General features: G+C 40.8%; 3 protein-coding genes and 1 long non-coding RNA gene across 5 annotated transcripts in view; 1 reads left to right on the top strand and 3 right to left on the bottom strand.

Annotated features, from left to right (window-relative positions):
• Nucleotides 1-3,535, bottom strand: part of LOC125771045 (uncharacterized) — a 35,716-nt gene extending 32,181 nt beyond the window's left edge. The window contains exon 1 of the long non-coding RNA XR_007419267.1: nucleotides 2,645-3,535. This is a non-coding gene — a long non-coding RNA (uncharacterized LOC125771045). The remainder of the gene's footprint in view (nucleotides 1-2,644) is intronic.
• Nucleotides 3,536-7,075: 3,540 nt separating this feature from the next.
• Nucleotides 7,076-9,368, bottom strand: LOC125770960 (G2/mitotic-specific cyclin-B-like). The gene is made up of 6 exons (XM_049441093.1): nucleotides 9,130-9,368; nucleotides 8,422-8,913; nucleotides 8,157-8,342; nucleotides 7,970-8,086; nucleotides 7,565-7,891; nucleotides 7,076-7,490 (listed from the first exon to the last, which is right to left on the bottom strand). Exons 1-6 carry the CDS (start codon nucleotides 9,154-9,156, stop codon nucleotides 7,191-7,193), a joined length of 1,449 nt encoding a protein of 482 aa, XP_049297050.1. The 5' UTR covers nucleotides 9,157-9,368; the 3' UTR covers nucleotides 7,076-7,190.
• A 576-nt stretch (nucleotides 9,369-9,944) lies between these two features.
• LOC125770961 (G2/mitotic-specific cyclin-B-like) lies at nucleotides 9,945-12,481 on the top strand. Its single transcript, XM_049441094.1, has 6 exons — nucleotides 9,945-10,129; nucleotides 10,346-10,837; nucleotides 10,916-11,101; nucleotides 11,172-11,288; nucleotides 11,367-11,693; nucleotides 11,768-12,481. The coding sequence occupies exons 1-6, from the start codon at nucleotides 10,103-10,105 to the stop codon at nucleotides 12,065-12,067; spliced, it is 1,449 nt and encodes a 482-aa protein (XP_049297051.1). The 5' UTR covers nucleotides 9,945-10,102; the 3' UTR covers nucleotides 12,068-12,481.
• A 349-nt stretch (nucleotides 12,482-12,830) lies between these two features.
• On the bottom strand, nucleotides 12,831-23,919 carry LOC125770933 (A disintegrin and metalloproteinase with thrombospondin motifs adt-1). Of its 2 annotated transcripts, XM_049441025.1 has the most exons (13): nucleotides 23,136-23,919; nucleotides 17,165-17,237; nucleotides 16,661-16,756; nucleotides 15,661-16,585; nucleotides 15,467-15,595; nucleotides 15,153-15,402; nucleotides 14,794-15,080; nucleotides 14,662-14,713; nucleotides 14,144-14,594; nucleotides 13,816-14,072; nucleotides 13,460-13,723; nucleotides 13,168-13,363; nucleotides 12,831-13,090 (listed from the first exon to the last, which is right to left on the bottom strand). In XM_049441025.1, exons 1-13 carry the CDS (start codon nucleotides 23,295-23,297, stop codon nucleotides 13,035-13,037), a joined length of 3,198 nt encoding a protein of 1,065 aa, XP_049296982.1. In that variant the 5' UTR covers nucleotides 23,298-23,919; the 3' UTR covers nucleotides 12,831-13,034. The 2 variants fall into 2 exon arrangements, with proteins under 2 accessions (XP_049296982.1, XP_049296981.1); XM_049441024.1 differs by having other exon boundaries at nucleotides 15,661-16,756.
• Nucleotides 23,920-24,870: the final 951 nt, after the last annotated feature.

The following is a 24,870-nucleotide window of genomic DNA, read 5'->3' as shown; positions in this document are numbered from 1 at the left end:
GTACTGTAGTTTGGGGGGGAAAGTACAGTGTATAGTCTAATAATATCTGAAGATATACTGAAGGAAACAATTAAACTAAGAACGATTACATGTTTTTACACAGAGGAAATTATGCTAAGAGCTTTCTGTAGATATTCCAGTTCAACTTAAAAATTTCCAGAAATGGTTTCAATTTTACCACGGTCCCATGTATTGATTATAAATCGTTAAGGTAGTTGCGGAATCCTTCGCACTTTCTGGAACTTCAAGGAATTGCAGAATTTTGCCATTGTACGATTTGAAAAAGCTTTGAATAGGTTCGATTTATCTTTGAAAAAATTACATTAAGTGGGAGCATTCCAGATCAAAACATTTCAGTTCAATTAAAGAATCCATAAATGTGTCTAACTTTGTCCTCCTTCTTGGCTTTTAACGACCTTACAGGTCACGCTGGCCATTTCTGGCTTACTAGACTTATTTTATCACGTAGCCGGATAGACAGTCCTTGCTTCGGGTGGACGGTCCGGATGAGATTTGAACCCGGTCCTGCCGTGTGCTGTAATGCGATGGTAGTGAATAATGTTTGATGAACTTGATTTAGATTCAGACATTTGCAAGAACCGAATGAACAATTCCGATTTTTTACCATAAATCTTCAAAGATGCAATATTTATTCAAGCTTCATGAAAGTTTTTTCTGTATTAATTGATATTTGAAGATTCATCAATCAATGAAGATTATTGAATGTCTGATGTATGTAAATGAGAGATATTCCAATTACTTGCTAGCCTTCGATTTGGTAAATTCGTTTCGCTTTAGTTTTTTTAGTAAAAAATTTAAATATAATTCTTATTCATATAATTTACAAAATCTTCAAAGATCTGTTAAATATCCTAACTTAAAGAATCTTTCGAGTGCTGAAACATAATTCGAATGACTCTTCGCCAAAGATTCTTATGAGTGACTCTTCAAAATTAATTCATTAAGCACAATACTAACAAGTGGTGGATATAAGTACAGAAAATATACCGTCGGTAATTCAATGTTATATTACACAGTTTACCTGGACACTCTAATCATAAAATAATAAATAAATGGGATAAATAAATTATGCATTAATTGCTTTTGCCATATGTGATAAGTAAACTCTTCTCTTCGAAATAACTTAAATCTAATAATATTTTCTGACACCACGTCTTTTTACACCACGTGTAATTTTAGCCTTAATCAAATCACTTTCTTCTGCTTACATTTACACGAAATATTCAATGTCTGGCACGGAGCCATGACTATGCAATGAGTTCAATAAAATGTTATTTCTCGAAGATAAGTCAGTGAAGTCCTGGATGAAACCTTGAAGAAGATCCGATCCACGATTTTAGTCCGGTGTTTTAGTCCGAGCGTTAAGGCACGAGTCTACGGGATCGACTCCACAATGATCGTTACTTATTCCAATTAAAACATCAACGCCTTGCGTTGATGATTGAAGAGTTAAACTGGCCCAAAATGAGCTAACGATACAATTAGAATGCAACGAGAGAAGCAAGAAAAATCAAACGAAGCTAGTGTAATGAGCTGATCATAACAAAAAAACCGGTACATACCGAAGATAAATTCAACAAATAAAAAATCTTCCGAAAATAATCTTCTTCCAACATACGGCCCAAAAAACCTGTTCGGAAGGAAAACCCCGCTAGTAAGGAAACTATGTCTGGTTGGTCGGACAAGAAAAAAAGCAAGAAGCATACAAAAATAATAATTACTAATAATTATCCTTTTCGGAGGTACAAATTTAATTGAGATGTTTTCGTTTCGTGCATTTCGGGCAGCTATCGCCGACAGTGAGCCCAACTTCACCATGAGCCATACCATGGCACAACATAAGGGAGAGAGCGAGTGAACCAAAATAAAAAAAAAAATAGCTGGAGCCCTATGTGTGGGCAACTGTATGACCAGTAAAGTGTCTATTAAAGCCAGCAGCGTACGGACGGGACGGGATGGAGCAGAAGAAGAAAGAAGAAAAAAACCCCACAACGATCTCAGCTCATCAGACGGCACAGAAAAGGGAGCAGATAATTACTTTCCATGTTCAAAACAAATTATTAAAATGATTAGAAGGCCCAACGCACGCTCATTTGGCGCATTAGTATTCTTTGCCTCATCGTTAATGTTGCATTCGATCGCATTTCGGTGGTGCTGAATTTCGTCTGAAATTCCATCCTCTCGCGAAACACGATCGATATGCAGATTGGGGCGAGTCGGGCTTGTCGCACCAGTTTTTCCAACACCGTTTGCACGATCTTTGCTTTTTTGGAGTTAAAGTTTTGATGAGCTCTATCAAAGCTTTTCCAGCCACCGATTAGTTACCCGAACCGGTCAGTTTGATGATTAGTTGTACAGATCGTGTTTTGTAGCATCGCTTCTGGCCCGCTTTACAGAAGCCTAAAGTACCATGGTCACTTCACCCTTTTCCTCGCGGATCGCACCCCCTTTTCGATCCCAACCAACCCCCTTTCTCATTGACAATAATTACGCGTTTTTGAGGTGGGGTGGGAGAAGAATTAACGAGAAGATGATGAACAAATATACACCCGGAGACCTCAACCGTACAAAACCGAAACACACAAACTTGCCTGCATACGCACATACACATAATTACAATTACCTTTTTGTTGTTGTTGTTGTTGGCTTCTTCTTGAGAATGTCGAAAATATCCCAAATTAACGATGTACATCCGCTTCATGCCTTTCGAGGGCTTTCCTCCTTTCCCTTTGGTGTGTGGAGCAGGTGAGACAACCGTGTGGGGCAATCTTGATGACGGCAATTTTTAATTCCAGCATTTCCCGAGGAACATTCGGTGTACGAATTCGCACATCCACGATCGGCTTCGATCGATTAATAAGCACGCGTGCGCTCATGAGCCGACTATACAATGTTGACCCTCATGTTCGTCCAAATGCTACACAGGAAAGGTTCACACGTTAATTGTGGATAATTCCACTTCGGTGCCGTACACTTGCTCCCAGCGACAAGGGAAAATGCACTCGGATGGATATTTAATTTCCCAACGACACATTTGTCGCGCAAACACTTGCTACAGTTTTAAAACCGCAAACCGGCAATGGGGTGAGTAGTAATGATAGTACACCGAAACAGAACCTTATATGTATTCTCTAACACTAAGCTCTGTTGTTTTTTTTTAATTTTTAAACTAAACAATACACCAATCTGTTTGTTTCACAACTCATTTACGTGCTAAAAAACTAACGAATAGGAAGCGATAAAAGCAAAGGATGTGAAGTATGCTTTTTTTTCTTTCGCACACAATAACGCAACCTCCCGGCGGGATTAATCGAACCGCGACTGGTGCGGGTCCGGTGGGACCATGGCCAGTGGTCCCACCGAGACCACGCCGCACCGATGAGCGCGAGTTCCGCGAGTACGGCACGGCACAATCCACGCACGCCGGTGGTTTGTTTACGAATAAACGAACCGAAAGCTGCCGAACCGGACGATCCCCGTTTTTTTGATGCCGAACGGCACAAACGGCACGCACGCAGCAACGATGGCACCACTACCAACGAACGCGTGGCTAAACGAACGCACACGGGTAGCGTCACGTGTGCCGCCAGTACGCAAGCACTGCGGGATATAAATATTTGAATTCATTGCTTTAATCGGTGTGTTTTAATTTTTTATTTTTCGAGTGCTTTGAGTTACAATTATGAAGGGAAATTATTTCTTTCTTTACTATACTTTTTCATTTCACCTATTTTTCTCTGTTTTAGATGCGCAAAAGAAATCGGATACCGGAAGATTAACTTGGCTGATTATTAAAATATGGATTTCGAATTTCAAAGACTTCGACTCAAAGACTAAATAATAATGAGTATCTTTAAAATAAAACTCTTTAATGTAACAAAATTATCACTTTTAATACTTAACAAAGTTAATATTTCTATGTAACTCAATTTAAAACAAATGCTTTAAATAAAACAGAGGACTAAAGTATTTTTTATAAAATTTCATTCAACACATTTTTGTAAAAAAAATACTGTAATATTACTTGTTGTTCTAATGAAAATCTTTTACTTCTGTGCTTATTTTTATCATACGTTTTTGCAAAATAAATGTTGGCTCTTAACAACTTTACTATTTTACCAAATATTTTAATTTTGAATCAGTAAAAAATTAAATTACGGATGAAATCTCAAAACACAAACCAAGACAATAAGAACAGTTGCTGCAGTACACTAGGAATCTAATTAAATTACTCAGTTGATGTTATTTTATTGTAAATTAATTTATATTATTATACTTTTTTCATATTACCAAAAATCATACAAAGACTTCTAGAAAATTACATTCTAAAAGCAAAACTCCATTAAGTATATGAAATTTAAAAGGATATTAAAAATATCGTTTAATTGAAAGTAAAATCCGTCAGAAACTACGAGATACTTGCAGTCTTAATATGAACAGTTTCCACAGCTTCATACTGAACGTGCCATACATAATGATTCGAGCAGTTTAAGACAAATATCATGTGTGTCCTCGTAATCATTTCAAACGATTGGCCTGCAGCAGTACATCCAAAACAAGGGACAACAACGAAAAAAAAGCCTACCGAACCATTCCTATCATTATCGTTCTCCGTCGCAACGAGCAGACATTTTCATCAACACAATCAAGTGAAATTAACGACAACGGGGCCCGTACAGCACATGTTGAAATCGTTCATTTTCAATGAATAACATCCCGTAAAGTAAGCGCGCGACCGCCATCAACCGGCACCAATGGTCGTCCTCATCGGATAATCACATTGGACGAGATTTACTTTTATCTCTCTTCGGACCCATGGCGGCCGTACATACATCCGCAAACCGATCACCCCCCGAATTGACCACCAGACCAGCCCCCAACCCCGGACGGTAAACCGACCCATCCCCGAACGGTGTTCCCGTTAGTCAAGCATCATTCATTTCAGCATCAGTGACAATGAAATCAAAACCCAACCGGCGGTAAGTAAGCGCTCACCCAGCACAAAAACCCGGGGCTCATTCTGCCGACTATCACTGCTCCCATGGGCTATCTGGTCGGTGCAACACGCCTGTCTCCCGCCATCTACGACCCTACTCCATTGCATTGCAGCCATTGAAATCGGGACGCACCACTCGATGGTTGTTACTGTTAATATATATGAAAACTGTCACCCATTATGGTCATTATTTCATTTAAAAATGTAGATCTAATTATGTGCTGATGTGGTGACTAGCGTGCATGGGAGCGGCAACGTTATACACATATAGGCCCGGTCGCGAACGGCATTTTGTCACTACCAGCAGAAAGAGGGAAGACAACGTCTCGAACCTACACCAGCATCCGCACGACAAATCGGAGCCGGCTGCCGGTTGATCGTGCTTATCATTGAAATCGAAACGATTTCCAGCGGGGCAGAGGCTGCTGCTGCTGCACCGCGCCAAAGGATAAGCCACGGATGAGAGGAGTGTGAATTAAGCCATAATAAAATGACGTCTTTGATAAGTAAATAAATCTTTCTCCATTAGGCAGTGCGGTGATCATCCACCGTTCGTTTTGTTCCCGTTGTCTCCACCGTGACGAATGCGCGGCAACTCATTGTAATCGTATGATTTTTTTGAGCCAGTGATCACCATCACCGGGACTAGCGTTCGAGCGTATGCAATAGAGAATATTACTGATTGTTGTCAACTGAATGTGTGTTTTCTAGTCTTTACTACGCAATACTTTCAAGTATCGTTCAAAAGAATTAAAAATTAATTCAATACTTCCGGTCATTAGATCGCACAGATCAGTGTCACCGCACGGTCGAATGGGGGAACACGGAGACAAACGTTGTATCCACTATTTCCGGATGCTTCATTGAACGAATTAATACACTAGCGCTAAGGGTGCGGCGATATTTAGGTGAGGAAACAAAAAGTTGCTTTCATATAATGCATGAGTAATGCAGAGCATCGCTTGCATTATATTGATTGAATTAGTGTCTTTTTAAATCTCTGATGCCTTCCACTAGAAAGGAACGCTCCTGAGATTCATGGGAAATTCGTATCGTCATTAACAACATTCATTCATTCTCAAAGTGGCAATACTTTTCGTTATCTAAAAGGATGTTTGAATGACGTTCGAAACATAATTTCTTTGTCGTCTAAAGTTAGGACATTGACTTTGAGTTATACGCCAGAAGGTTGGATACGAACAGGTCTTTTGTATGATAGACCTAAGGAAACTTCCATCTGTAAGAGATCTGTCTCGATTGTTGTCTTCTAGGCTAAATCATTTAATTTTAAATTCTTAGCTATGATCCTTGCGCTTGTGGGTACAAGACATTTATATATACATTCATATGGAAGATGCTAAGGATTTTTGTTGCCGTATGTGTAGAGAACAATGGAAAGCGCATTTCAGTAGATAGTCCTGAATTATTGGCATGCACACGCATTTATAATTGCGCCAGACAAACAAGCCTGAGATTAAAATATTGCATAGAATTAATACAAATAAATGTGTTAAAAAATTCTTTGCTTTTAAAAAAAGATGAAGGCAAACACTCGTTGTTACTGGTGGCTTTCCATACACCTTTTGTTAGTTACGACATGCATGTAGACCTTGTGCCAAAAAACTCATTATTAGCTCTGGAGGGTTTGGTTACAGTTTAGTTTAGAATAAAAAGAATAAACATGAACGTTCTGAGGGTATGACGCGAAGACTTAGCATTAGGAAATAATTCAAGAACAAATATTTTTCGTCGATTCTTCGATAAAGGTGATAGACGACACTAGTCACACGACAGGACGTTCGGGTAAATAAAATCAAGAACTAAAACAAATGAAAGCTTAGGATGCTAGTGTAAAGCTAGTAATGCTACAAAAGAAGTAACACATGTTTTTTAAACTGCACGTGACAAACAGAATGTTTGCTTTCGCTTATTTCTACTCAGTCAACTTTATTTTGAACATTATTGTACAAGATTTGTCCTCCAAGACGATCAGATAATCTGACTCACAATTTATCAACCATTTAATGTATTAGAAATAAAATTGTATCATAATCAAAATAATGATTACTCATTTGTTGGAGCTCATTTAATAGATCGTTTACACACAATTAAAAAAAAAGACATGATTAAAAAACACAAAGCACAAAATTACACTAACCAAAAGCAGCGAAGCTTATAAAAGAAGCTTACCCTCCGCTAACATTTCGATATCCGTTCCTTTCAGCTTGGAATGAGTAGATATGTTTTGGAACTTTGAGGACGAATACTTCAGCCAGGGTGACTTTAGCTTCTTTTCCATCATTTTGGGAACGGACTTGATCACGTTTGCTAACCGCTGTACGATCGGCGACAAGCTCTTAACGCTGTAATGTGTGTAATGTTCCAATGTTTTAGTCCAGATTAAACAACTTTCACCATCGGTAGTAGTTAATGGAAACAGATACAGCGATATGTACAATGCTGCGGCCGCAATCTGTAATGGTAACAACAATTAATCGTATATGTACTATTGGAACATATTTTCCCTTTTCCCGTTACAAATCTTACCTCGGATGGTTTGTAATGCGCTGTGCTGTAATCAACGGTGGCAAGCTCTATAAGATACTTGGCCAGCACGTGATTCACATCCGACGCCTTGGCCGCCTTGGAAAACCGACGCAGAAAATGCGTTGGAAGAGGTTTGCCCAGATTGTAATCCAACGCCTTTACCATCTCTTTTTCCATTTCCAGAATCTGATACTTCTGGTACGTATCGTCGGTGATGAACACAAAGTCGTGAATCTCTGGAGGAAACAGTTCCTCGTATTTGGATGCAATAAACATCGCCGTCACGCCCACCAGCTGTAACTTCTTCTTGGGAACTGTTTTAACCTTCTGTAAAGGTGCAGAAAAACATTACAAATTAGTTTGGTCGCTAACTCCTGCCGCAAACAGGCGAAGGATGTTACGCACCTGTAGGTAACGGTCGATAAGCGACACTGTCATGTGGTAAGTGTCGATGTCCAGCTTGAACTGATGATGAACTTCGTTGATCCAATCGATCAGAATCGTACGCATCTTGTGTGAGATCTATTGAAAAGAGGAATGAACCACAGTTTTAGTACGATGCAGCTGGAATTACATTCCCTATACAACTTACTTCCTTATGGCCGTCAAGGAAGTTCTCGCGCAAGGCGTATCCGGTCCTGCTCTCCAGTTGGTTCAAATATTTGTAGATATCGTTCACGTACTCCGACACCAACATCGGATTCCAGCCATCATTCTCATCGATGTTCTCGATGCTTTCCAACAGCTTCTGCGAATGGGTGTCTAGCCTTTCGGTCTTCTGTACAGGTAAAAAAAAGGAATCCTTACTCATTAGTCTTCCTTGTCGCTTACACGTAGAAGCTGGGTTCGGTACGTACCTTGGTGGTCGAGATTATTTCATGTTCGTCCGAAGATGATGCACTGCTGCTGGGAGCGCTTTTTTGCTGAACTTTTCGATTTTGCTTCGCCAATGTCCGCAACGACAGCTGGCTGTCTTCACGCTTTAACGTTACGTGTTTCACCTCGTAGCCCTTGTTCAATTGCACATGCACTTTCACGGCCTCCCCGTTGGTAACAGCTTTCGGTTCTGTTGTAGATTTTATAGATTCTGATCGCGTGATGGGCTTCTTGGGAACGACAACTGCGGCTGTACCATCCGCCTTCCGCCATCGAGTGTCAACGCGGGGCTTGATATTCTTCAGCGTCGGGTTGGCGTTCTTCAAGACGGCGCCCTTTTCTGCACCTTTGCCCACCAAGTCTTGGGATGCGTTGCGCAGCACTTTGTTGCCAAGCTCTCCCAAGACGGGACGCCTTGTGGAGATCATTACTTTTTTCATTCCTCCTTCATTTAGGTTTCCCGCTACTTGGTTCTAAATAAGAAAAGCGCACAATCAATAACGGATGCGACAGGACGTCTTTTAAGGAGCATCATCGTATCGGGCTATAATGCACGGAGTGCAAAATGGTTCCGACGGCCATCGATGTTGCCAGTGCTGCGTTAACGTACCAAAGCCAACTCATTTGACCCGAAGTCAATGGCGTCATCAAATCGATGAGCCATTGAGCCAGTTACAAATCTGTCTTACCTCATCAATTCTCATTATGCGGGACATTTTCGACGGGTTTCGGATTCGTTTTCCTTCGATGTAGAAAATGGCAATAGTTAGCTCAAACAATACAGCACAAAAAGGCGCTACAAATATACACAGCTGTTCCACACGCCAACGGCAAGCCGAACTTTACAATCGGCCGGTGACAGCAAAACCGTTTGAATTCGTACGAACTCTCGGAGACGTTGAGCGCTAATGCACGAAAAGGCCTCTTGGTACAACACACACACATACGAACTGTTGTCGACACGAGATTGCGTTTCTCTATGCGTTCTTTGATGACAGCTCTCAGGGGTACTGAACTTTATTTTCAAATAATTTGGACTGGTAGTTTTTCAACTTCAATATTTTCTATACCTACCTAATATGAATTTTCATTTCCGCTTTGGAACACTGAAACATCAGTACTTCGATTTATGATTGCAGTTATGCACGACATCTGATATGGGAAAAATACACGGCAGGCAAATCTAAAAATGGCAAGCAAATCCCCAGTTGTAGGGTTCCCAGTATAAAGGCTCCATGCTTAGACAAAACAATGTTCTCAATAATAGAATGCAATACATCGAATTCTATGCTTTTTTATAGTTCTTTTTTATTTATTTTATTTATTATGAAAAACTATCAGTCCGAATTGTCTGAAAATAAAGTTCAGTACCCCTGAGAGCTGTCATCAAAGAACGCATAGAAAAACGCAATCTCGTGTCGACAACAGTTCGTATGTGTGTGTGTTGTACCAAGAGGCCTTTTCGTGCATTAGCGCTCAACGTCTCCGAGAGTTCGTACGAATTCAAACGGTTTTGCTGTCACCGGCCGATTGTAAAGTTCGGCTTGCCGTTGTCGTGTGGGACAGCTGTGTATATTTGTAGCGCCTTTTTGTGCTGTATTGTTTGAGCTAACTATTGCCATTTTCTACATCGAAGGAAAACGAACCCGAAACCCGTCGAAAATGTCCCGCATAATGAGAATTGATGAGGTAAGACAGATTTGTAACTGGCTCAATGGCTCATCGATTTGATGACGCCATTGACTTCGGGTCAAATGAGTTGGCTTTGGTGCGTTAACGCAGCACTGGCAACATCGATGGCCGTCGGAACCATTTTGCACTCCGTGCATTATAGCCCGATACGATGATGCTCCTTACAAGACGTCCTGTCGTATCCGTTATTGATTGTGCGCTTTTCCTATTTAGAACCAAGTAGCGGGAAACCTAAATGAAGGAGGAATGAAAAAAGTAATGATCTCCACAAGGCGTCCCGTCTTGGGAGAGCTTGGCAACAAAGTGCTGCGCAACGCATCCCAAGACTTGGTGGGCAAAGGTGCAGAAAAGGGAGCCGTCTTGAAGAACGCCAACCCGACGCTGAAGAATATCAAGCCCCGCGTTGACACTCGATGGCGGAAGGCGGATGGTACAGCCGCAGTTGTGGTTCCCAAGAAGCCCATCACGCGATCAGAATCTATAAAATCTACAACAGAACCGAAAGCTGTTACCAACGGGGAGGCCGTGAAAGTGCATGTGCAATTGAACAAAGGCAACGAGGTGAAGCACGTAACGTTAAAGCGTGAAGACAGCCAGCTGTCGTTGCGGACATTGGCGAAGCAAAATCGAAAAGTTCAGCAAAAAAGCGCTCCCAGCAGCAGCGCATCATCTTCGGACGAACATGAAATAATCTCGACCACCAAGGTACGTACCGAACCCAGCTTCTACGTGTAAGCGACAAGGAAGACTAATGAGTAAGGAATCCTTTTTTTACCTGTACAGAAGACCGAAAGGCTAGACACCCATTCGCAGAAGCTGTTGGAAAGCATCGAGAACATCGATGAGAATGATGGCTGGAATCCGATGTTGGTGTCGGAGTACGTGAACGATATCTACAAATATTTGAACCAACTGGAGAGCAGGACCGGATACGCCTTGCGCGAGAACTTCCTTGACGGCCATAAGGAAGTAAGTTGTATAGGGAATGTAATTCCAGCTGCATCGTACTAAAACTGTGGTTCATTCCTCTTTTCAATAGATCTCACACAAGATGCGTACGATTCTGATCGATTGGATCAACGAAGTTCATCATCAGTTCAAGCTGGACATCGACACTTACCACATGACAGTGTCGCTTATCGACCGTTACCTACAGGTGCGTAACATCCTTCGCCTGTTTGCGGCAGGAGCTAGCGACCAAACTAATTTGTAATGTTTTTCTGCACCTTTACAGAAGGTTAAAACAACTCCCAAGAAGAAGTTACAGCTGGTGGGCGTGACGGCGATGTTTATTGCATCCAAATACGAGGAACTGTTTCCTCCAGAGATTCACGACTTTGTGTTCATCACCGACGATACATACCAGAAGTATCAGATTCTGGAAATGGAAAAAGAGATGGTGAAGGCGTTGGATTACAATCTGGGCAAACCTCTTCCAACGCATTTTCTGCGTCGGTTTTCCAAGGCGGCCAAGGCGTCGGATGTGAATCACGTGCTGGCCAAGTATCTTATAGAGCTTGCCACCGTTGATTACAGCACAGCGCATTACAAACCATCCGAGGTAAGATTTGTAACGGGAAAAGGGAAAATATGTTCCAATAGTACATATACGATTAATTGTTGTTACCATTACAGATTGCGGCCGCAGCATTGTACATATCGCTGTATCTGTTTCCATTAACTACTACCGATGGTGAAAGTTGTTTAATCTGGACTAAAACATTGGAACATTACACACATTACAGCGTTAAGAGCTTGTCGCCGATCGTACAGCGGTTAGCAAACGTGATCAAGTCCGTTCCCAAAATGATGGAAAAGAAGCTAAAGTCACCCTGGCTGAAGTATTCTTCTTCCAAATTTCAGTGCATTTCGACAAATCCTAAACTAAAAGGAGCAGACATTAATGCTTTAATTGACAAAGAGCTACCTTTGTAGTAGTTGTAGAATTTAAATTATGTGAATCTTTGACTAACAGTGCTCATCACTCTGAAGGACAGTAGTTATTTTTAATGTTTTTTTATTATTATTCGAAACGATAGAACTTTCTGCAGGTCAAGACAAAAATGATAATATAATTGTATAAAATGTCAAATGTTCAATCAGTAATATATTTGTGTAACGTGTGTTGAAGTTTGATACAGAAAAAGTATTAATTTAATTGTTTGCACCATCACGCACGAATTTTGTTTTTGAGTACTCTAGGTAAATTGATGTTTACTTCGGTCCGATGGTACCGACGTCGCCTCTTGATACGTTAAGACCATCGTACGTTAACAAATCGCATCAGAGAAATGCAGACGAACTCAATTGTATCAATCACATTTTCACAATAAACACGATATTCAGGACCGATCTGCTATTTCAAAATTTTTAACAAACTGAAAGAGATGAGAGATTTATGAAAAATGTTTTAATATAATAGTACTAAACAGTAACAGGATTAAAACCATTTTTAAACAAAATGAAATAACGTTTGCCTTTAGATCACAACCACTGGAAAGCTCACAATCAAAAATCGCAATTTTTCGGTTTTGATAACTTACTGTTGTACATTGTTACTAAAGAAACACCAAAAGGTCGTTAAGCAACATGGATAGTCATTTTTTACTACTCCTCTTCCATGCATTGCGAACCGAGACGCAACCCCCTTGAAATCGATTTCTTTTCTTTACATACGAGGTAGAAAGGGAACGAAAGGTTTCGTAATCGGGAACATCTTTTATATGTACTGCCTTAATTTTACTGAAACGTAGACGTTTTATTTCGGGTATAATTCACGATGTAAATTACATTACAAAAGTTTTTGGACAATAAATAAACAGTTCCATACATGTTGTCGCTCCAATCATGTGTGTAGATGCACCCGCTATTACTATCACGTACGCCATTTTGCTTTAGTTTTTTACGGATCAACATAGACTGGATTTTTTAGGTCAATGTGTTCTTCCAAGACGGCATCTAAAATTAAAAGAGATAGAAAATTAGTAAGTTTTTCTCAAACACACAATAGCCACATTAAACTCAGTCTACGTTACTGTTGTCACTGGCGTCCCGGGCAAAGTCGATGTTGGCAATTAAATGTTCCAAAAACTCTTGGCTTATCCGTTCGGTAATGTTGATTGGGGTGAAGTATTCGAAATGTCGTTTCGTTCTACTGGTGGATCGTTTAATACGAACGTTCGGTAGCGCATTGTATGACTCATTAACGGGCGTATCATCATTCCCAAAATGCTACAAAACGCAAAAAATTTAGAATATAATACTTATTCATTCCACACTTGTTTCGAGTATCATTTGATACAAATCAGGGAGAGTGAAAATACTTGCCAAACATTTGCCATTGATGCAATAACGGTTCGATTCATTATGGTTGCATCGCGTCCCAAATGGGAAGTGACCTTGCTCTCCATTAACGAGGTAGAACCGATGCCTGATGAAAGTGTCCTGACACGCAACCCGACAGCTTCGATCCGGATCCTCAACGCTCGGTGCAATTTGCATGCCGATACCAGACAAACCCGACACCTTCTGCTGATATCGTTTGCACAGCTGTGTTGCAAACTCGTACGTTGATAGCACCTTATCGCAAGCCTGCCGGTGGAAAAAAAGGTGGAAATGAAATTCACCCTGAAAAAGTTGGGAGCTTATGGACATAATAAGGACACTATAATGAGGACACTAACAATCGTGTTGGCAGTACAGAGCTGAATGTTGGTGTTGGTTCCGCCGGCGGAGGACACAATTTGTACACCCTTGCCACGTTCCATACAGCTAAAATGACAGCCCGATTTCACCTCCCAGTTATGCTTGCGTCCTTGCAACTCGGACAACCTGTTGAGTTCGGACGGTCGTTCACGCCATTGGTTGTACGTGTGATCCACCTTGCTGTTGTAGCTTTCCGCGTCCACCGAAGGCTTTCGTGCAGTGTAGTTGCTTAATGCTAAAGAAATATAAACCATTGCATCAAGAATTGGGCCACTACCTTCAGGGTTAGAAGCTACTAAAACACACCTGTTCTAATAGTAGAACTTTCCGATTTGCGATCGATCGTATAAGCGTTATGATTCAACGGTAAGCTTTTATAGTCTCGACCATTCTCCTGGTGAATACTGTTACCACTTCGTTCCGTGTACTGGTACACTTCCGTGCAGAGTGTTCCATCGATACGATAGTAATTGTTGGAGGTATTATTGCAGCTAAACTTTTCACATCGACCACTAACGCAGTAGTACGCATCGTCAAAGTCACCATTCTGTACCTTGCACGCGGTACCATCCGGATAGATCCAACTCTTTGTCTTCGGTATGCCAGTTTTAGTTTCGCAAAATACTTTGCAAGAATCTTCCGGATCTTCTGCAACCTTCTGCAACCCGTACCCAATAATGTCGGAATCGAACTCCTTTGCACGGTCACAAATTTGGTTGGAAAACTCCATTATCGTTGTTCGTGCAATGTTGTAGCACTGCAATGGACGGGAAAGGTTAGTGGGCAAAGATTAAGGTTTTCATAAATCCACCATGGAAACGTACCTGTTTGGCGATACACGTCTCATATTTACGGCTAAATCCGGAACAATTTTTACTGTAACGAAACATGTTGGGAAATTAAAGTTTCTTAGAACAAACTACGAAAACAATTTGTTCTCTGTGGGAGTTCCATACCGTTTGTCGAGACATTTTCTAGTAAACTGCCGCAATCCGGTACTACCTTCCTTCAATCGACCGGAATCACCATACAAGCAACCTGAAACACATTCGGTCGGTTCGCTCCACGAATCCCAGGTCGGTATCGTGTTCAATGTGCGTGATATGTCCTGCCGCAGGCTAGCAAATTTAAGTCCCTCAAGAAACGTTTTCTTGTCGATCGTCTTAAAAGCGGTTATATGCTTTCCGGTTGAATGTATGGTAAGCCCCGGAATTTTCGAAACACAAATTCCACTTCTACACCACTGCAAAGTGATAAATGAAGGTGTTTCTTTTTATGGGATTGTGTATAAAAGATAAGAAGTAAACATATTTACCATTAACTTTCCACAGCTTGTTCCCTCTAGGGCGGGATGTGATGTCCACGTGTAACGATCGCGCTGGCAGTGCAAATCTCGGCAGATGTCTGCCAAATCTTGCGACTTGGAGCGTGTACTGTCTTTGCCGTACTTTAACAGACACTGTTGATCGGCATCAAAACGCTCTCCAGGTAATTTCCCCTCACCGGTGTGATCGAGTGACGATCCGTAGTGGCCCCGATCGAACAGACAGGTAGCTTGTGTAGTTCTGGACGTAGAGAGGAAGTATGAATGTTTGTGTAGATCAACGAAAAAAGACACTCCAAACTTACTTTAGAAACGTGTTCAAATAGTTCCGGCTGCAGGATGACCACGTTATCTTACCACTGCCCAACGTTGGCGACATTATGTACAGACTAGGATCGCAATTATTGTCCGATGTGTCGTGCCGCATTCCCAGACTAAAAATCAAGGGAACCCATCATTGTAGATCGTGTCACAAAAGCGCTTAAAAACAACAACTTACTTGTGGCCAATTTCATGCGACACGACGAAAACACTCTCGAAGTGCTTTCCTTCATTGATCGTACAGCTTGAAGTGATCGTACACATGCCGGCGACTGGTGCGAGACCAACAACCTGATTGCTCACCTTACCATTCTTGCTCACTACAAACAGATCCAACCCGGTAAGTATGACCGCATGGTCAAAATGTACCGGATCGGCATCGGATATTGGATTCATTTTACGCTGCCAGCCACAGAAACTGTTCAGATAGATATCGATATCACTCGATCGGCGCAGATCCTTTGGATCGTTGTGCAGGATTTCTAGCCGCTTGAGAATAAAGTTGATCGGGTGACCCAACGAAGGGTGATTGTACAGCAGCTGCACACCATTGATCATTGCCAGCACGAAGCGTATCAGATGTGCTTCAGTATTTTTGGGATAATTTTTCGACATATGCCGATACAAATCCTTATCGATAAAGATTGCCGTCTCGATGTGCAGCACATCCGGTACCTTGGTGTTGTGGTTTGAGCTAACGTGACGTTTGGGTCGTGGTAGATTTTGTCGGTACAATAAGGGTGGCCTACGGGTAGGCTCAGTCATCTCGGGTTCGAACATAATGTTCGTACTGTGCGCATCATCATCGCTTCCACCGGTGTGTGTTTTATTCCTATTTAAAATGACATGTGCTCCGGTTCCGAATCTTGCCGGCAGTGGATGTATAACGATATCACCCTCATTGTTGCGTATCAAACCACGTATGCTTCCCTCGCAAAGATCGAATGCCGCCCGTTCATTGCGGTAGAAGCAATCGCGATACTTTAGCACACGATCATACGAATCATCTAACAGTTGGGTCGAGTTGTCGTAGCTTTCGATGAAAGCAAACGAATCGTCTATTAATATATCAGACTTTTGCAATCGCAGCGAAAAGTTGTCCTCTGTAACGTGTTGGAGAATGGGATACATTTTATTGCACCTCTGTGAACCATAATTAAAAGTGCGATGACACTTACCGGGACCGTTGCTAATGTTGAACTGCAGAATACCACTGCCTGGCGTTGACCTGCTTTCACGTTTTCTTTGCCGCACGTTAACAATCTTGAAATCATCTGCAAAACAATTTGCGAATCATTGAAATGTAGGGAACAATGGTGCTTTGGTGGAAACATGGTTTCCAAATGCGTATCAAACGATTTATCGACCGGTGTAGTACGGGTTATGGAGCACTTCGACACGAGCACTTCGACAAGCGTTTGCTCAATAGGCATGAACTTGAACTCGGGACAGATGGATTTTTTGAATGAGATTCTTTTTTTGATGTAACATTTTGAGCACTTTGGAATTCACATATCCACACACACACATCTCATGAAGTTGTCTAAGATACATGCCGTCTAGCACCGGAAGGTGTGTCAATACGATCACAACTCCATTCGTGGCTAAAGATTCGCCACACGACGCGAACTGTTGCAATCGTGACAACCCATGTATCCGAATGTACCATGTATCATACTTACCAGTGCTGCGATCACCAAACAGCAGCAGTTGTTCATGTTCCTCGAGAAAATTATGCAAATTCCTTTCATCGATCTGCAACAAAAGAACAGACAGAAACGGCAACGATCGGCCAATTTGTAGGTTAAAATTCATGCAATACACACATTAACAAACAATGACTCCCTTACAGGGAGCCACCCCAAAACTCCCTTTTGCTGAACGTATCGCGATCCATTCCGCCTAGTGTCTAATGAGTATCGTTTGCCGCTTAGTTGCATATTTGCGGCATATTTTACAGCGCCACTGTTTTGGGCCCATGAGAAAACCACACCAACCGTCACCGTGCCAAACATTCCGGCGGACGGATGCTGATGGAAGAAAGTTTATTGCGGAATGTTGGAGAAAAGAAGAAAACGGCCCGCGCGAGCGTGGTCTGTACCTTGAAAGAATGGTTAGGACATTTCTTTTCCTTCTTTGGGCCGGATGCATTGTGTGCCGTTTGATGAATGTGCATTGTGCAATGGTCTATTGGCTATGGAGGTTAGGGTGAGTGCGAACCTGAGACCTGAGAGATGTTAGCATTAGCATATGGCCTTTCTCCTATATCTGTTTCGTCGATGGTACGTCTTCACGCCATATCTCAGAGATTGAAATGGATCGTTAATTTAATTTAATTCTTTTTTTCCCCATGTTACAACATTACAACAGCAAATAGTTGCTATTCTGTAAAAGCTGTTGCTTTATTGTAATGTTCCAGTAACAGACGAAGGACATTCTCTTCACGTCAGAGCCAGGTTCCAAGGCTTGTGCTCCAGTATTTCATTTTGTGGAGAGTATTTTCATTAGTTGATTTAATAACTCGATTCATTTGATGCTGGAAGCGGTGATCTTCATCTCTGATGCACTGGTAGTATACTGTTATTTCAGTTGTTCTGAACATTTCTACTTCTGACTTTTGAGCCAATAGAAACCTTAAGTTTAAACCTTTTAAAAGACCATGTGATGGGTAGCAAATATCACTGTACTCCTCAACTCTACAGCTCTAGTGGTATATTGAGGTTAAGGGGCGTTCTAATATCCAATCTTGAGAAATCGTACATCAGCGATCTGGTCCTCCTAATAAGGTCCGGAATATCTGGTTACATGATCACCATAGATCTAGTAAACTCTTATCTGATATCTTCTAGTAGATCGTTCAGTCAGGTTGAAGCAAAGAAAAAAAGCACGAAAAAGAAGAAGATCATTCCTTAGCTCTCTTGAAATGCTAAGGAATGAAAAACTCTTCAGAAATGAAAAAAAGAATTAATAAAAACTGCTTTTTGAAATAAATTTAAGTAATTCTCGCATAATTCTTTACCGAAACTTGAAGTCGAAGAATATATTTGTTTTAACCTCCATGTACAATGTATAACAGCAGTTACACTCTACAACAAATTGTTTAATTTTTAGGCTGTTTTAAATAAAAAAGCCGCCTCCAGTTTGCAAACAGTGTCATTTATCTTAAAGCGAAACTTCTCAAGTACATGTACCACATTCAAATGTCCACATCTTTCAATTAAAACATTAGCATTAATCAAGAACTATAAATTCATCGCACAAAGCAAGGTGACAAAAGGTGTGCCTTGAATTAAGCTTCTACCATCGGCCTAAATAAGCCTAGACCACCAGATGAAAAGTAAAATCGTCGGCATCTAATTTGTAAAGGTCATCCAAAACAGGGAGAAACTATACCCCACCCATAGAGGGGTTGGCTCATAAACTAAACCCGGAAGAAAATGGTTCTACATGGGTATTTTCATTCATTCAAACAAATTCAAATCCCCCACGTTTTATGCTATTCTAGGTCTAAATTCTCTTCTAGGTCAGCTCATGGTCATAAATCTTGCCAAAAAGGTTTGACGAGGTGACTCGGTACAAAACAAAAAGCACTATAAAACCCCCCGTAAATACCTGGCCATAATTATCTTTGCCAGCTGTAAACGGTTGTGTCTCTCGAAACTGGAATGATCAACCTCACTGGAATGATCAGCTTCACTGTTCGGTAGGTGATAATGAAAATTTAAATAAGAAAGATGATCCACCGGGCCCGATTCAACTGCTCATCAGCACGCAATGCGCAATGGGAACAGACACTGTGTGCAGTGAGAACCGCACATAAATTATAGTATGTTGAGCCGTAGGCTGTGTACATGTGCTAGAGTACTGTTTTGTAGTAGTTTTGTCGTAGGTAAAAGTAAAAAAAAGCATATCTGTTACAATTTCGCTTTTGCTGGATTTTGCGTTACGAATGAACGCATTTCCACCATTTCCACCTACAACCGGGATGAATTTTCTTTCCTGTTCTTGTTTGGTTTGGTTTTTTTAGAAATAATAGAAAGAGTAACAACACATTATGCGTAAAGCACGATTTTAGACCGATGTGCTATCGTGACCTGCACACGATGTAACCATTACAAATCATTACTGCGATCATCGGTCATCTAGCATCACGCGCTTGCGGTTACGGTTGACGCCACACGGTGGTACACCGAAACGGGTCCACCGGCTTTTATGTAGCTGGTCCGTTCTGTACTTTTTTTTTCTTGTTCGAGTTGGAAAATGTAGTGCAAACACACGGAAACTGGTGGAAAAATCAGTGAACCAATAAACACATATATAATTGCATTCTTTTTGCGTACGATCGTCTAGAAAGATCGTACCTCCTCCAAAAAAGTACTCCTCTACTAAAAAAAACCCCCAAAGGAAGCGATGTGCACTTCAATGTCACATCGTGTACAGAAATAGGACCCACTTTTTAATGGGGGTTTCGCTTTCATTAGGGCATCAGCAGCATGTTTTGTGAGAAACTAAAGTAATTAGTTAGAGATTGTTTTTTTTTCTGGTTTATTTGTTCGACTTCTTTTATTCGACTTCTGATGTAAGTAGCCAACCATTCACGGGTGGTGATGATGAGCACATTCAAATAGTGAAGATGTTGCCAACTGGTCGGTTTTAGTTTTTTTTTTTTTGGTACGTTTTGTGTTTTAGCGTTTACGGTATGGTGGCCCGGTCACACCATTTAGCACACGCCACAGTACACAGGGGGACAGCATCAGCTGATTTTTCCTCTCCCTTTCTCTCTCTCTCTCTGTCTTGCTCTTTTGCAGCGCGATACCATCTCTTAAGAGGTTCGTCGCTTCGTTCTTTCGAAAGACTGCGTTTTTGGGCGGTTTTTATAGTGCCAGGTTGCGTAAATCCCTTTTTTGCGCTTTAGCGCGGGGTACCTTGCGGGGAAAACACTGGGTTAAGGGTGCGAATGTTCGTTGGTAATTAAGCTGAAGATAAAACTTAAAAAAAGAAGATCACATCCCCCATCCGATGGGTGTTCCAGTGTGATGCATTTTGGTGAGATAAAATTTAGACAAGTTTTGTTGGTTTGGTGGTCAATGCAGCAAGATTTACATTAGGCATTTGCCACTCGTGCAAACACGCCGGATTCACACCGGTTGGCAGATTGAAGTATCGTGATAAATCAAATATAAAGCGCGTAATGGTTGTTTCGCGTCTTGAAAAAGTTAAATCTATTGTGACGTGTTTGCAACAGATTTGAGAGAGAGAGAGAAAGAGAGAGAGAAAAACCAGACAATACCACGTTACGATAAAAACTAATGGTGCCAAACATTGGCAAACAATTTCACTTTTTACGATCACTTATGCTATGCTTCGCCGGTACCAAGGTTTGCTGGAGATTTCACGGTTGCAAGAAAACACCCAACACATATCTTCAATAATGAGGTGAAACCCGATAAGGGTAAGTAATCGTGTTTACTTTGCAAAACTGCAAATTAATTTAAATTTTTAGCGTGAAATGTATTTTAATATCAGTGGATTGTGAAACCACACCAAACATGTGAAGGGAAATGTTCAGAAAATGTTAACTAAAATACCCCATTTTCAAGTTCACATCCACCATTTTCGGTTGGTTTCGAAACAAAAGCATGCATTAACATTCAAAAAACCAACCAAGAATCACCTTCACTAGAACCGACCCAAATGTGTACGAGAAAGTGTAACAACAGCAAAAAAAAAACATAGACCTTCCACCTTGGGTTTGGTGCCTTTTGACATTCAAATTATACAAATCCCGTAACTATTGTTTTTTTTCGGGGGAGTTTCTGCTGTTCTTATTTGTTCTCGCGAGTGGCAAGTGCCAAAAATTTAAATTGTATCTCATCGGCCAGAACAAGCAGTTGTGTTTGTGTGTTTTTTTCTATTTCTTTTCCTATGTGTGAAGCGTAGCGAAATTATGTTTCCACCCCTAAAAAGGGGATGAGTTGAATGGCACACACACCCGGGTTTAACCCGTTTCGTTTAGGGATAAAATGAAATGATTTGCCACAACAAAGGTACATACCGTACCTGTGATAAGTGTGACAATTTACAACCACCACAAACTAAACAAACAATTTTCGAGTAAAATAATTGTGAACGATTATGTACCGTCGACGGCAAACGCACCGTGAACGGTTCAACGCGCCGATTCGCAAACGGTTTAGGTCCGATTATTGATGGCCCAATGAGTTGAGTAAACTTTCGTGCCGGTGACAATCGTGGCCGGTACACCGAGCGGCGTGTAATTAGAATTCAGGTCAATGAAACCCACCGATGCTGACCGTTTTGCGGTGTGGTCGTTCTAAATGCTGATGCGTACGATGATCAGAGGATGCTTAATCCGGTGGCGTGGCGTTCACACGCGCGACAATATGAAATGGAGCTTTTCAATATGTTGCAGTTAGGCGGGCAGAACAAAAAAACTTATATATTAGATTGATACATGGGCAACAAACTTGCAAGCGATTATATAGAGGTTTTTTTTTTGGTTCAAGCTGCCTTCATTTAGAAGAACACTGTTGTGGTATTGATTTATCCTAATTATATTAAGGTGAGATATACACTTAAAAGCTCGATCAATTGGTCTATTTTTCATGATTTTTTTTATTGAAAACTTCTTCAATTGTTTAATTTGCAATATTTTTACGAGAAAGAATACACATTCAAGAGTACGTGAAAATTATTTTTAAATGCGTCACTCTTCGAAACAATGCGGGAAAATTAAAGAAGTTTGCTTATATTCTCTTATATTTCATTTACAAAATATATTGCAATTCAAGGCTATACAAACTAAAAGAAAAAAAGGAACTAAAATCCATCCCATTACGAGCTGATTTTTGGAAATGTTATTTAAATGCTGTTTAATGAACTTGTTTAAAGTTTGAAAAAAGGTAATTTACTAAAAAAAATTACGTATTTTGCCTATAACACGAAACAGAAATTTTGTTAAAAAAATTTTTTTGTGTGCTTGCAAATCGTGTTTCAAATTACTGATAAACAAAATCAAGAAATTTTGGGTAATGTTGTTGGAAAAACCAATTTTGTACAATTTTTAATTTGGTTTTAATATGTTATTCTTTAAGCAGTAACTAAATTATTTATCGCTATAACTTCAACTAGAATTTTAGTAGAATAAAATACAATTGAAACAAAATCGATTCTTGTCATAAATCACAAAGATAGGACATGACAATGCTAAGTAACTTAGGTAAACAGATTACAAAGTCAGTTACCATAATTTAAAAAAAACCTTTCCCATAGCAAAGGAACGACCAGGCAAGGAAGTAATCAAATAATAACTATGAGACTTGAAGCTTCCGTTAAATCGGAGACAAAACAATGGAAGGAAATAAAGACTTCCTCAAGTTGCTGCTCAATGCTACCGAAACCATCTGCGAGGGTTACATAGTATGAAGATTGAAGTACCAATCTTTTACCAGTCCTTGGTTGACCTCGCCATTTTCAACGACTTCCTCAATCGGGCGGGTTTTTTTTAATATTTTTAAACGATATAAAATAAACTACAACATTTTTATGTAAAACTAGAAAAAAATTCATCAGTGAGATAAAAAGTGCATCTTCCATGCAAAAAAAAACCAGCTGCAACATAGTTCTTCTCACCTTTGCATTATCCAACAGTAAGTGGTTCACTTTTTCCACCTCCAAATGAAGACAGCGGACGGGGTTGCGTGCCACTATCAAGATTAGCGCCAGCAGTGCAACGATCTGTAGCATAACGCTTCCTACAGCTGTGCGGAACGGTTGTAGTTGTGGTCGCCGCATTTTTCACTTTTCACATAGCTTTCGGCATTCGATGACATCTATTGCTGCACGACTTTGCAATGCACTTTTGCATTTGGGGAAACCACCCACCGACACCCACAAACACACACACACACACCCACACCAACACTAACAACTCCTTCCTTCAGGTACCGTTTTGGTGGGCCTTATTATTCAATCTTCATTTTTAATTTCACTTCCTTCAAACCAAGCAGGGGATGAGGAAAGTCTGCAACGAGGACTCTCGTGGAAATGCACTGCACACTCCGGCCACTACCATAATACGATTAGATTCTACATGAGTGACTTTTCCTGTGGCAAAACAACATCGTCTGCTCCAGCGATTGCGCGAGCATGTTCTGACAAGTGCGTTTACCCCACTATCAAGCCACCACAATCATAGATACGCAAAACGTCGAGGCACTACCCGCAAGCACCGTGTGGTTTTACGATGAGCCCAATTTAACGTACAATTATTATTGTTTGAAATCGCTCGAGCTCAAACCCGTTTTGTGGCACGGCACGTGGGCCGTAGTGTGCCGTAGAGCGCGTTTGAACACCTCGACCGTTTGCACTTAACTGATGCTAGCATACCAGCCCCAGGTACGGACGAGCCCTTGGTGGGTCTGTATCAAAGCAAACATCAGACAGCATCGCGCATCCCTTCCTCGATGATGATTAGTGCGCTCATTGGCGCACTATTTGGGAAGAGAATTTTCCGGCCTGTCTGGCTCGTCTCTCGCTCGCCGTTGTATAGCGGGCAGGCGCCGGCACTGGGCTTCAGGTTTGGTCGTTCTATGGAATGCTAATTGAGCGGTGAGCAGCTTTTCATGCACCAATGTGGTGCACTTAATGTTCTACATCATCAATCGTGAGCATTTAGCGGAATGGTGTACTTTTTTTTTCCTTCCCCTGCAAACACAATCGAATAATGTGGTGGTAAAGATGTTTCCATCCGATGTTGATCGTAAGTGTGGCCTAAATTTTGAATTGGGGAGACTAAGGGAGATTAGGAAGCTTCTTGGGTGTAACATAATTTGATAGTAATCGATGGTCACTTAGCAAGGTGTTGTGCGATGTGTTGTGGATTGATATTTATTAATATCGTCCGGTGAGAATATGCACAACTCAACAACAAGCAAAGTCTGGTTACGAATTTCTATTGAACCGTGTTCCCCATATTGAGAATTAATTATTTGTATTTGAATAAAAATATTAAATATAAAAATAATAAATATTTAATTATTTGTTTTTGAGTAATTTAAGCCACAGTCTTGAGCATCTCTCAGAACGAAAAGGAAATATTACTTTCCCAACATAAGGATTTGCGTGAATACTTCACACGTGCTACCCCACTAGGCAAGCGGGCAAAAGCACGTGGTTGGTTCAAATTTACATATCCGTTTCGTATCCGTACACAAACAATAGTTAAACACGAAAACAGCGGCTATTTAAAAACACTTCTACACTTTTTCATTAATTAAAAACCATCAAAACAGAGCCCACACGACTGTAAAAATTAAAACAAACGATTAAAAAATCAAAAACTTATTTTGATTTTCAAATCTCGCAC

Source organism: Anopheles funestus, chromosome 3RL (genome assembly GCF_943734845.2).
Source record: "Anopheles funestus chromosome 3RL, idAnoFuneDA-416_04, whole genome shotgun sequence".
Lineage (NCBI taxonomy): Eukaryota > Metazoa > Arthropoda > Insecta > Diptera > Culicidae > Anopheles > Anopheles funestus.
This window is presented reverse-complemented; position numbering and strand designations above follow the sequence as displayed.